At 38.2% G+C, this 13,153-nt stretch overlaps 1 protein-coding gene across 1 annotated transcript in view; it reads left to right on the forward strand.

Annotated features, from left to right (window-relative positions):
• aoc2 (amine oxidase copper containing 2) overlaps positions 1-3,192 on the forward strand; it is a 10,176-nt gene extending 6,984 nt beyond the window's left edge. Inside the window, exons 3-5 of the mRNA XM_034893982.1 lie at positions 415-581; positions 1,867-1,999; positions 2,652-3,192. Coding sequence (XP_034749873.1) covers positions 415-581; positions 1,867-1,999; positions 2,652-2,942 — 591 coding nt within the window. The 3' untranslated portion in view covers positions 2,943-3,192. The remainder of the gene's footprint in view (positions 1-414; positions 582-1,866; positions 2,000-2,651) is intronic.
• The last annotated feature ends 9,961 nt before the right edge of the window (positions 3,193-13,153 follow it).

Raw genomic sequence — 13,153 nt, forward strand, 5'->3', positions numbered from 1 at the left:
TTGGCGGCATTTTTTATGAAAAATATCCGCGAGTTGGTCGGAGCTGTATGCCAGCCGCTGCCGCCTGGGGCGCCGCCGCCGCCGAAAAAGCCGCCAATACCGGTACCGATGTCGGCAACAATGTTAACGGTACCAAACTCCATTAGAATAAGTTTACATGCTTGTTCAAAAAAATACTATGTTTCTCATACTCACCCATACTCCCACCACCTATGGGCAGCACAAATGAAAAACTGGGCTGGCATTCTCAATTAATCACAGAAATTGAGGAATTTCAAACATGGATGTGGGCGAGCCATTTTTATGCAGTTGAGAAAAAACACAATAGGGGCTCTTTAATCCACCAATGTTGCAGCCAAGAAAGTAACCCTACATATTGGTTGTGGGACTAATGTTTAATTCGCACTTACACAGGAGGCAGCCCTACGTTACGACACTAAGACTCCTCGCTACCTCCACATCGCCAGCAACAAGACCAACCGCTGGGGTCACCATCGGTCCTATAGGCTGCAGGTCTTTAGCTTCACCGGGGACCACCTCCCAGAGAGCCAGGCCGAGGAAAGAGCCATGTCCTGGGCCAGGTGAGACTGAATAGCCACAAAGTCACAAAACCTCTCTCTCAAAAATGTAATGACACTTTTTTGCCTTGGTGATTAAAAATGATCAGAAAAGATGTGTTTTATAGATACTCATAGGACTAGATTATGACCTCCACTAAGCTCAAATTAAAATATTGTATATTAAATAGTAAAGATGATATACAATTATATTAAATCTCCAAACCAGTACTTTTATGCAGCATGGATAGTAACAATCTGGGAATCAGGGAAGTCCTAACAAACCTGTTTCCTGAAAAGTACCTTCCAATACAAATAAACTGCATTCTCAATTTTCTCTCGGATTGCGTTCCTTTCAACACCTCTCGTACCAGCTACAGGTGCATGTTGTGCTTGCAGTGTTAAACCAGTGGTTAATATTGTGAATTAAAGCAAAATACTTGGTTTGATTAAAAAAAATTTGTGGTTTGTACTAAAGTAAGTGCTTTTATTGTGCAACTTTAGTGACGTATTTAAGTTTATTAAATAAGCTTTTGGTTTCACATAGGACGCATCGGTCTGCTGAGTAAAAACGTCCTGTGCTTGTTTGACTAATCCACTTCTGCCCTACGCTGACTCAAAACATATTGGTAATATGTCAGAAACAATATATTTAGAATCCAGTACAGTACAAAACCTAAATTTTAGGAGGCAGGGCTGAAGTCCTGAAGTCGGACTGTATTTGTTGTTTTTTGTTTTGTTTCTCGTCAAAGTAATTTAGAGAGATTAAGATATAGTTCAAACACTACATGATGGCAGATTTAACATTTTAAATTTCCTAATGATCCATTTTTGGAGCACTGGATCACATATTACACAATACATGACATATGCAGACAACATACTGCTATATGTAACCCAAAGAACTAGTGACACCACCACTAATGGATGTGATTATGTGACTCTAACTTACTCTATTATTTGAAAAAGTGATTATCGTGGTTCTGTCATGGTTCTTTAGCTGGGTTTTCCAGTCAACATTTAGTAAAGTCAATAAATTGCATGTAAGGTTGCTATAGTGTACACACCTTTTTCACTTTTTCATGGCTGTCTTCTGTTGGTCCAGCACCTGCCTTCAACATTATTTTGATGTGTGGGAATAGTAGGCATTGTTTGGCATTTCATAAAAAATGCCAATCCCATTCAACATAATGTTAATAATTTCATAGCTATGTTCTTGTCTGGTGATGAGCTATAGAGCCTTTGATATTTACTCATGCTGCTGGCCATCTAAAACTACCTCTCTTTGGTGCTCTTCTGTCATCTTCAGGTATAAGGTTGCCATCACCAAGCATAAGGATTCAGAGCAGTTCAGCTCCAGTCTGTACAATCAGAACAACATCTGGAATCCAGCTGTAGACTTCAGCAAGTACATAGAAGACAACGAAAACATTGAAGACAAGGTGTGTTGAAATGGAATGCGTATGTGAAAATAATTAAACTAGACTGTAAAAATAATGGACAAAGCTTTCGGGTCTAAAAAGTTAAGCCAATGCGGAGTGCAGTATACCTGCAATTTCCAGCAGGGCTTACTTTAGAGGCGCGGCTACAGGCTGACCAGTCAATCATGATAGAGGCTTAGCTATACTAAACCCAGCACTGTGTACATTAAAATAGCTGTGAACTTGTTCTTGAGTGTTGTTTATTTTGTCTTTAACATTGACCCTCTCACTGCGTGTTTTCACTTCATAAAAGTTAACTGAAACATTTTGTTCAACTAATTTAGCTAGCAACCGCTAGTGTTAGCTGTTAACTTGAAGAAACATGCTGATGAATGGCGACAGTACCTGTAAGTCTGTGTTCACCCGCCAGAAAACTCTGCTGGATAACTTGCGTTAGAAGGGCTGAAAATCTGCAACTTTCTGTCCTTTGCATTGCCAAACTCAACCCTTTAAAACAGCAGTCCACAAACCAATGGGTGACGTCACAGATGCTACGTCCACAATTTTTACTGTCTATGTGATGAGATAATATAAACGTATATGTAAACGTTAACTTACATAATGAAGCCAAATTTTTTAAATTTGTATGATGTGTATGAAAATGTGCCTGCAGGACCTGGTTGCCTGGGTGACCACCGGCTTCCTCCACATCCCCCACTCTGAGGACATCCCCAACACGGTAACTGTGGGCAATGGGGGCGGGGTCCTGCTACGGCCCCATAACTATTTTGACAAGGACCCGTCTATCCACTCCGCTGATAGTGTGTACATTAACCCGGGCAGTGAAGACAGCTGTGAGAACAATAGGATGGCCTGCCTTGCTCAAGAGACCTGTAGCCCCGTCCTCGAACCCTTCACCTACAACGGCTTTGACGGAGTCATGAAGTTTGAAGATGAGGTCTGATTTATTGTGCACGGCCAGCAAATTTGAATATCTGAACTACATGTGTTGGAGCATCAGGCAAGAAAATAAGTATTGAAATTATTTATGGAAAACATACTTACTTAGTGTTTCTGAAAGTGCGAGGAGAAGATCAATACCCTCTCATATTTGCAGATTGTTATCGAGCTTCTCCTCTCATTCTTTGATGGAAAGAAAATAATCATATTTCTTGAAATGTCTAAATTTTTTTTTAATTGTCAGTTATTAGCTTATATGAGTCCTCTACAGATTCCAACTGTCTAAGTGATGCTGGTATGGACACTGGTGGGGAACCTTCTCAGAATCAGAATCAGCTTTATTGACCAGGGATGAAGACACACACGAGGAATTTCCTTTTGGAGTGTAGTTGCTCACAATGTGCTTACACATTTAAAACAAACAAACAAACAATATATACACACTAATATATACACACTAATATATACATACTCTAAACAGAAACAATGTAGAGAGATGAGTGCAATGAAGAGTCCAATAATAATTCTCAGTGTCCAGACCAGCATCCAGTGTCCATACCAGCATCCATTGTCCAGTGTCCAAAGTTCAGTGTGAAAATCATAACTATCTCCCTAAAATAGCAATGGTTCTGGGTCCTTTTGGGTTCGATGCTTGGTTACAAATATGGCCAATTCAATGACACAATTATAATTTGTGAAACCAAATCAAAACATCTTAACATGTCAAAGAAATAGAAATTCAGCAATATCATTGTAGGTCTCAAAACATAGCGACCACACTACCTCTGACATTTCATTACCTCGACAAATCCCCCTCAAGTTACTTGCATCTGCCACTCTAGCGCTTTTCAACTCAAACATCACCCTGATTCATAAAACTGCTATTCAATATTTTCTTATTGTTGGCGAATCAAAACATTAAACTTAAAAAAGGCTCATGAATATAGACTTTACCAGAGGTCCCCATGTAAAACTAGTACTGTGCAAATAGGCCTTTAGCTGTACTTAGTCATTAGTGCTAATTAGCAAATGTAAGCATTTGACTAGTATAACCTGGGGACCTTGAGTAATTTGTAATAACTGGGGAGATTGTCTGTGGTCTTAATCCCGTGTAAATCTACCATGTTTGTAATTCGTCAAGTAAAAATTCCATTGCGGATTACCTACCGTATTTCGCCAAACAAAGGGGTTTTGTTTGACAATATTAGTCCCGTGTGAATCTGCGTCTTTGTGATTCTCATCAATGAAAGTACCGACTTTGCCTATTCCGTGCGAATGTGCTGCACATAGCAAATATGTGTGGTGTGATAATTAAATCACATGAGGTTCCATGGTAATACAAGTCCTGTACAACTTGGCTTAAGATGGTAAACGCAGACATTAGAATGTTAGCACGCATTTTGCGCGGCTAATTTACAACTTACCTAACGTACAAGACGTTTCACTGTAAGCAGAGATTTTATCAGTAATAATTGTTGACTGGGATTGATAGCTAATATTTGTCAAAACCATATGATTACATCCATTGGAAGGAATTTGCTTGAAAAGAGGCTTTTAGATAACATGTGCTATCCTTTCTGCTTTGATGGCAGGAACCACTATATTAACATGAAGTCAAAATGTATCCAAATGGAATTGGGAGAGACAAAATTGTAAGTTTCTGTATCTGTGTTTCTTACTTATGAACCACTGTACACTGTACAACTGTGATTTTGTTGATTTTTGAAAACCTTGTATATCTATAACCGTTGGTTTTTTTAGGAAATGAAAAAAGGCTAATTTGAAAACAGTTTATTGATATATACATTGTAAACTGTGACACTGTAGTAAACTGTGTGTAATAGCGAGCACTGACAAATTTGATCATGCAGTCTCCTTAGCAAGATCTGATGTGGCCCAAGGCTAGGACTACTAAACATCTGAATGCTTAATTTTGTCTAATTGTTATGCAGTGTTTTTTAGAGGAAATAACAACATTCTGAAGAATGTTGTTATTTCCTCTAAAAATTAAATGATTACTTGTCCAAGAAAGTAAGTCTGCTGCATTTATTCTTTGAAAACACGTACACACACACATATACGCTTACAATGTAAGGTGGTCAAGTCCAAATCAGTCTTATTACTGTCTTGACGTCCCAAGAAAATCAAACGTGTTTGAAATTATTGCAGAATTTAAGTCTTGATAATAAAATCTTGTATTCTGTGACTAAAAGCTTTGTGACGGTATGACAGGTTGTCAGGCTTTAAGCTATTCAAAGTCTTTTTAGAGTTTGTTTTATGCCTAACATACCCTTTGTCAGACTTTGAAAAGACTAAAGTCTGACATCATTTTACATCTTATCTGTAAAGACTGTCATCTGTCGTGATATGTAGAGTCCGGGTCACAATTCGCAAGAATACAGCTAGATTTGTTGTCCTTTAAATAATGGAAAAAGGACATGTACTTTTGTACATTCATTTATGACGCCACAAATCATATACCCTTAACCATATGTAGAGATTGGCATGGTTTTATTTCAGTTAGACTAATAGCCTGTTTGATTTGCATTGAGAGATGATTTTATGGAAAGTATCCCATGCCAGTCTCTATGTATGGTGAACGGTGTCTTTGGTGCCTCTGTAGCGTGCCCAGGGAAAAAGATACACACGATAGAAACCAAGAAATTATGCACTATCTAGATTTCTCTACGTCAAAACTTGGGCTGAAACTACAAGATGTTGAAGGGACCAGATAATTATGGATTACAAGGCCTTGATATTCTAATACCTTAGGGTGTTTTCGATGTAGGAAACTAAGGTCTTTGGCGATCTTTCACCGCTGTGATTAAAGACACGAGGAGACAGGTAGGACACGAGGATACAGGTAGGAAACACACACTCGTGTTTCTTTACTTCAGAACATGATTATAACCGTTGTGAGTCACCTTATAGCTTTGTGTGTGGGCTCGATGGAATCAGGAGACTTTAAGCTTTCAAATGATGTATGGCATGAGCATGTTTATGACGGTTCAATGCTTACAATTTATGAAAGAAGTCAGCACTTCCAAAAAACGGCAAGTTTATCTCCCGTGGACGGGAACTATGCGCCCAGAAATGCCATTACACCAGAGCACATTTTCCTCTCATCCCTGAATGCAATGTGAAGTAGCCCGTCCCTCCTTCAGAAGCTTTGGAGGAGGGTGTTGCAAAGCGAGACTAGGGAAAGTGCAACTCTACCAAGCCGACAACCTTGTTAACATTTCCTGATAGGTATTTTTAAGAAAGATATCGATTTTTAGCATAGGAAATTACGTATAGGCTGTTGTTGGCTGTTTGAATTATGTTTTCATATTTTTTTTTGCTCCCACAATTGCTTACCAGTGCCAAGGTTGCAACTGAAATAATAGGCCAAAGCAACAACAGTTCATGGAAAGCACAAGTGTAATTATTGTCAGAGCTTTTTCCTGATGGAGAAGTGAAATTAATAAGCGTTGCAATTCACGCATAACAGCGTTGGCTTTTTTTGCCAGCTTTCCATTGTGTTTTAGGAAGCGGATACTGCATTGAGTTTTTCCTGTAAAATTGTGTCTGTGTTCTTCATATTTATTTTGAATTATTGTTTTCTCTTCTTTTGTAAAATATCCGGCTCTGCTAGATGTTTGCAATTGGTTATTGGCGATTTTAAGTAACGTGCGCATCGCTGGATTGGGAAACCCTGGGTTGATTGAAGTAGTTGTGAACCACCGTTGTGACACCGTCACCGTCCTTATTACCGTGGTTGTTAGGTGAGGTGAAGCCGGGTAACTGAATAAAATCCAGGGCATGTTGATCTTGATTCGTAGTACAGGCCTCAGGTGATGGTACAAGATGATTCTGATTCCTAAACTGAATCATAATGTTGTCATATCAACAACAATGTTTTTTTTATTATTATTGTAGTCATTACACTGATTAGCTGACACCTGCATTTTAAAGTAATTTAACAAATTAAGGATAATCCTATATATACGGGCTAAAATAGAAAGGGCAAGAAATAATTATGGCCAACAAATATGTACTTACAGTATGTAGGTATTGGAGAAGAAATTACAAGCAGCAGTAGTAGTTAGTTTAGTAGTGGCATGGGTTGGCTTAAAAGCTGTGATCATGAGGCGCATGATACAACATGCCTCATTTCACAAAAAGAATAGTACTAAAGCACTGTTAGAACTAAAAAGTATAATCAAATAGGCTGAAATGGAGATTAAATGAAGAATGTCATAGGACAGCCAAAGAAACCTGCACTCAATCAAATTACCAATGTGATTTCAATGAAAAAAGGATCCAAGGCACTCTTTTTGTGAAAATCATTATAAAATGTATCTATTTAGATGGCTATGTCATATTGTACACTGACATTGTAAGCTGGGCAGCACCCTATACACGTATCATTAAAAAGCAGCTTTCTTCAGGGTGTAGCCCTTGTTTTGTGCTGCGTTCCAGACAAATCATTTTTAGCCCGTCAGTTACGACTTCAAGTCACAACTCACAATTTGGTAGCGAAAAACAGGAAGACAAACACTTCTAACTAGCGTTGACGTTAGCTAGCGGCTACCTTACACAGCGTTTAGCTGATTTCTAGTTGGCAACATTTTTTGGGGTTCATTTAATAAAATAACTTGTAGTAGTACACAATTGTAAGTGAAGAGCAGCCACTTGTACAAGATAAACCGTAAACAACAAATGTAGTGTTACAGTTAATAAATGTTGTGTTGTCATGCTTGCAAAGACCACATTTATAAGTACCTTTAAATTGTTGATAAAGCCAAGTTTTCCTATTGTTAGCAAATAGATGGCTTGTCACTAATCTATCCCATAATGTTGGAGCCCTCTTAAAACTGAACTTAGGAGGAGCTGGAATAACTTCTTCAAGAATAGCGTCACTTTTAATAAGATTCCAATTTGAGTGTATTATCCCTTTTATTGGATTTACTAGTGAGCTGTATCCCGTAACAAAACAAACCTGCCCCTCTCTCAACGGATCTGTTTCAGCATAGTGCTTTTGTCTTTTGCTGTGGTATGGAGCTGGCCATCCTTACCTGAAATTTTTTTTTTTTTTTCCTGAAATTGATATGAGTTTTAGAATACTCAATACAAAGTTTTATATTTCTGTCATTTGTATTTATTAAATCCTAAAACAACAAAACATCTTCTTCGTAACCAGTTCAAACAATAGGTTGTTATAACAAAACAAAGTCCTTTTCCCATAATTCTAAGAAGAGGTTAGCATAGTTTGGAACAAAACAAGCCCCCATAGCAGTACCCCAATCATGAATATAGAGTTGGTACTTAAAAAAGAACCACATTATTTTTCATTCTGTGAGCTAAAAAATGAACTCAGAAGGAGGAAAAAGGTCTGTGGGTCTACTCTAAAAGAAGTATTGCTTAGCTTTCAACCCATCATAATAGTCGATATTCGTGTATAACAATACACATACATCCAACGTCATTAAGAAACAATCAGCGGGAATTCTCATTTCATTCAGGACCTTCAGTACATGAGTGGTGTCTTAGATGTATGATGGCAGTTGTTTAGCCAGGGGCTTGATTCGAAAGTCTACAAATTAAGAGGCGGGCTCTACAAGGGATATTTGATGAAATATTGGGATGAAATATTAGGCCTCCGTGGAGCTGATTTTAGATTCTTGTTAACCTTGGGGATCATGTAAAAAGTAGGGGTATCCTGGGATGTTCAAACCATAAAAAGTCATGCTCTTGTTTAGTTATCCACCTTAGATGTAGTAAATAAATGTCCTCTCAATGTCCTGTGTGTTACTTAATGGATAGAGGAAAGTTTGTAATAATGTTCAGGGTTAACCATTTTCCATAAGGCTTCTTTAACATACAGTATTTGTCCTTATCCATTATCCCCACTGCTCCTCCTTTATGAGCTTGCCTGCTGTCTCTGCATTTGGGTCCAACATTCTCTGGTTCCTCTATCAATTCAATTTTCAATTCAATTTTGTTTATAGTATCAATTCATAACAAGAGATATCTCATTTTATGAATCACACTTTATAATTTCAATCTTACATGTATTAATAGATAAAGTAATATGTATTATTAATATGTAATATGTATAAATAGAATAAAGTTCTAGTAGTTCCCTTCGGACCAAGCAACAGTGCTAGAGCGGCAAGGAAAAACTCCCTTTTAGGAAGAAACCTCGGACAGAGCCAGGGCCTTGGTAGGCTGTGTCTGACGGCCGGTTGGCGTGAAATGAATAGTGGCAATAACAGTCACAGTGAAAGATAATGGAAGAGTGACTAAAATAGTAGTTTGTAGATTGTAGTTCATGGAATAGCAGGGCACTGCATGGCATTACAAGGTACAGCAGAGCGTAGCAAGATGTAATAGGGCATCGCAGGATGTGTATCAGGACCATGACAACAGCTGCAACCATGATTTTAGAGCCTGCCTTGTCCAAGGAAACATGCTGGGGGAAAAAGAACATAAGGACCCCAGGGAATGACTCCCCTGAGTTAGGTTAATAACAAGCATTTCTGAGACATGGATGCACACAAATGGAAAGATAAAAGAGTGAGTAGCCCCAATATGTCAAAGGAAGTCCCCCGGCAGTCAAAAATAATTACAGCATAACTAAGAGAGATAGGGTAAAGAGATGAGGGTGGTTTGGCTGTACTGCCCTGCCTCCCTCCACTTTTATTATATTATTGATTTTATTTTAAATTAAACCCAACGACTGTAAAGAGAAGCAGAGAAAAGAAGAGGTGCCATGTCTGTGGCAAAACACCCTCCCCCGCTGGATCAGGCGAACTCTGTGACTCTTCACTCCATCACTGTAAGATTATTTAAAGAGAAGAGTTTTAAGTTTACTCATAAATGTGGTAACTGTGTCTGACTCCCGAACCCAACAGGAAGCTGATTCCACGGTAGAGGAGCCTGATAGCTAAAGGGTCTGGCCTATTCTACTTTTAGAAACTCTACGAGCCACAAGTAACTCTGATACTCTAATTCTGGGAGTGCAGTGCTCTAGTGGGACAATAAGGGCTCTTCAAGATAAGATGGTGCTTGACCATGTAGAGCTTTGTAGGTCAGGAGAAGGATTTTAAATTCAATCCTGGATTTTACAGAAAGCCAATGCAGAGAAGGTAATACAGGAGAAATATGATCCCTTTTATTAGTTCTTGTCAGAACACGTGCTGCAGCATTGTGAATCAGCTGGAGAGTCTTAAGACTTATTTGAGCATCCTGAAAATAAAGAATTTCAGTAGTCCAGCCTGGAAACAACAAATGCAGGACGTAGTTTTTCAGCATTGTTTTGAGACAGGATAAAAAGATGAAAAAAGAGTGTTCTTGAGGTTTGTTTTAGATGGGTGTTAAAGGATATATCCTGATCAAAATTAACTCCTAGATTTTTGAGAGTAGTGCTGAAGGACAGGCCAATACTAATTCCTGCTGATTGTTTCTTTGTGACATTGGATGCAGCGTCCTTTTACACAAATTTCAACCAAGATGATGGGTTAAAAGCTGTGCAACAATTCTTACATTATCTATTTCTAAGTTCATTCTCACTCTTGTCTTCCCGTCAACCAGAAAACATAATCGCTTTTCTGACATTTTTGGCACTTTTTCAATGTTGTGGGTGCTTTTTTTAATGTTGTTTCCAAAGTTATTTGATATTTCTAATGTTTACATTCTCAGCGCTTATTTTGAAGACCCATTTTTTGTGATGAAAAAACTGAAAATGGGTCAAATTTGACTAGAGGATGTAATGCAAAAATTACATTTAACCAATGATTTTCATATTAATTATTCATAAAAAGATCTCCAATGCCTTCCACTAAACTGAAAGCAGATAGTTTTCATCCAAGTTGGCTTAAGAACAACAAACTACCAACGTCTTTGACTTATTTGTTACATAGACCAAGAGTTTGAAAAGCAGGCCAAAATCTTGTCAGACCGATTTGTACATAGAGGTTATGAAACAAAAACCATCCAGGGTGCTTAGAAAAAGGCCCAAATGACCCCTAGATCTGAGCTCTTTAAGAACAACAGGTTTGTTTTGTTACAGAATACAACTCTCTAGCAAATCCCATAAACTGATACACTCTAATTGGAATCTTGTCAGAAGTAACTCTATTCTTAGAGACATTTTTTTGCTAGTCCTAGGATCAGTTTAAGAGGGCTCCTACATTACGGGATAGATTAGTGCCGAGCCATCTATCTGCTAATAATAGGAAAACTTGGCTTCATCAACCATTTAAAAGGTACTTATAAATATGGTCTTTGCAAGCATTACATCACAACATGTATTAACTGTAACAGTACATTTGTTGTGTACTGTTTATTTTTTACATGTGGCTACTTTACATAGGCTAGACAAAAAGGTGCCCGAAAGAACTAACACAAGTATGCCATCAGAAAAGCAAATTTTGATTATCCAATGGCTAAACATTTTTTCATTCAGCGAGCCAAATAGCCTTATGTTAAAGGCCTTGAAGCCACACATAAGGACATTCTGGGTGGTGATACTAAAAAAATGGAAACTGTGTCTTGAGGACTACACCCTGAAGAAGGCTCCTTTGTTCATGTGGGTTGCTGCCCAGCTCTACTTTTACTGTAAGATTTCTTTTGTTTAAGCTTTTGTCCTTTAACCAAAGAGAACCTTGGTATTTTGTTTTGAACTTCTGAGCACTCCAGATATTTTTTCTACCAATATATTTTTCTATCTCAGAAGGTTGAAGTCAATTTATTCAGGGTAAGACAAAATTATTTGGAATCAGGTGAAAAAGCAGGAAAGTTACTCTCTAGGTATACTGTGTGAAACATTAGCTCCCACTATTTCTACAGTCAGAGCCAATTCATGAGATGTTTTTACAGAAACCCTAGATACAGTGACCAAAATTATGACTGCAACATTTGTTTTTGTCCCCATTTTTCATGAGCGGGGGTCAGTTTCAGAAAAGAGGTTTGGTGAAAACTGAGTTTTCATCTGATATGAGGGAAACTCTGGGTTTTCTGTTTCAGAAAGGGAGGTTAATCTCACCTGAGAGAGAGGTAACTCAAGCCTTTTTCAGAAAGAAAGGTAACTTAACCTTAGAGTCAGTTGCTCTGGTAACTGAATCTGTGAACCTAACCTGGTCCGGAGCAGGTTTTTCTTAATAAACCTTGAGTTTTTCTCAGCCTCCTTCCTCTGATACAGCGCTCTTTAATTTTCTTCATTCTTTCAATCTGTATCAGGCGCATTTTAGTGCAGTTTGTTATCTGCATGAATAAAAAAACTTTGTTTGTTTACTAACCGTGTTAGGCAGACAATAAAAAAACGTTTTGAACATGGCATATCTTTTTGTCGACAATCCCATTGATGAAGAATCTGTATTACTTCACAGAGAGTTAAACATATGTCGGGAGATGATATTGAGGCCCCGACTACAGATGCATTTTCATTTCCAGATATCTACCTATTTGAGCGGTATTGTTGTTCTTCCCAGTCACTGATTGACTGGGAACTGCTCCGGACCATGTTAGGTTCACAGACTCAGTTACCAGAGTAACTGACTCTAAGGTTAAGTTACCTTTCTTTCTGAAAAAGGCTTGAGTTACCTCTCTCTCAGGTGAGATTAACCTCCCTTTTCTGAATAGTAAATAGTAAATAGGTTTCCTCACTGTATGTAGCCTACATAACCTTATATGTCCTCACATCACTGACATTACTCATCGTGGAGATGCTCTACATCCCAGCACATTCTTTGTGTCACAAAATGTTTTCTTTCCAAAAACAGTTTTCTTTACAACACTGATGATGCGTAGCATAGCCTATTAGTAAAGCCACCGAAACAAAAGGTGTCCAGCAAAACAGAAGACAAACAAATCTAAAATGAGGCAAGAGGCAAACAGGAATCACAGGAGCACCAAGACTAAGCACACAGACAATCCAAACAGGAACACTACAAACAGAAATAAGGATTTGACCCAGGACTAGGGGAACACAATGACTGCAGACAAAGGTTAACGAGGTAACAAGACACAAGCCTGGGAAACAGGTGTAAAATATCAGACAATCACAAGAGCGGAAAACTAAGGTAGGACGTAAAACATGACGGCACAAAACACAAGACCATCACAATAAAAAAAGGAAACAGAACATATGCAAGACAAGACCAAAAATAACAATACAATAAAGAAGCCATATTTGAGCACACACACAGACACGTAGATTCATTTACAGTTAAG

Source organism: Etheostoma cragini, chromosome 15, assembly GCF_013103735.1.
Source record: "Etheostoma cragini isolate CJK2018 chromosome 15, CSU_Ecrag_1.0, whole genome shotgun sequence".
Lineage (NCBI taxonomy): Eukaryota > Metazoa > Chordata > Actinopteri > Perciformes > Percidae > Etheostoma > Etheostoma cragini.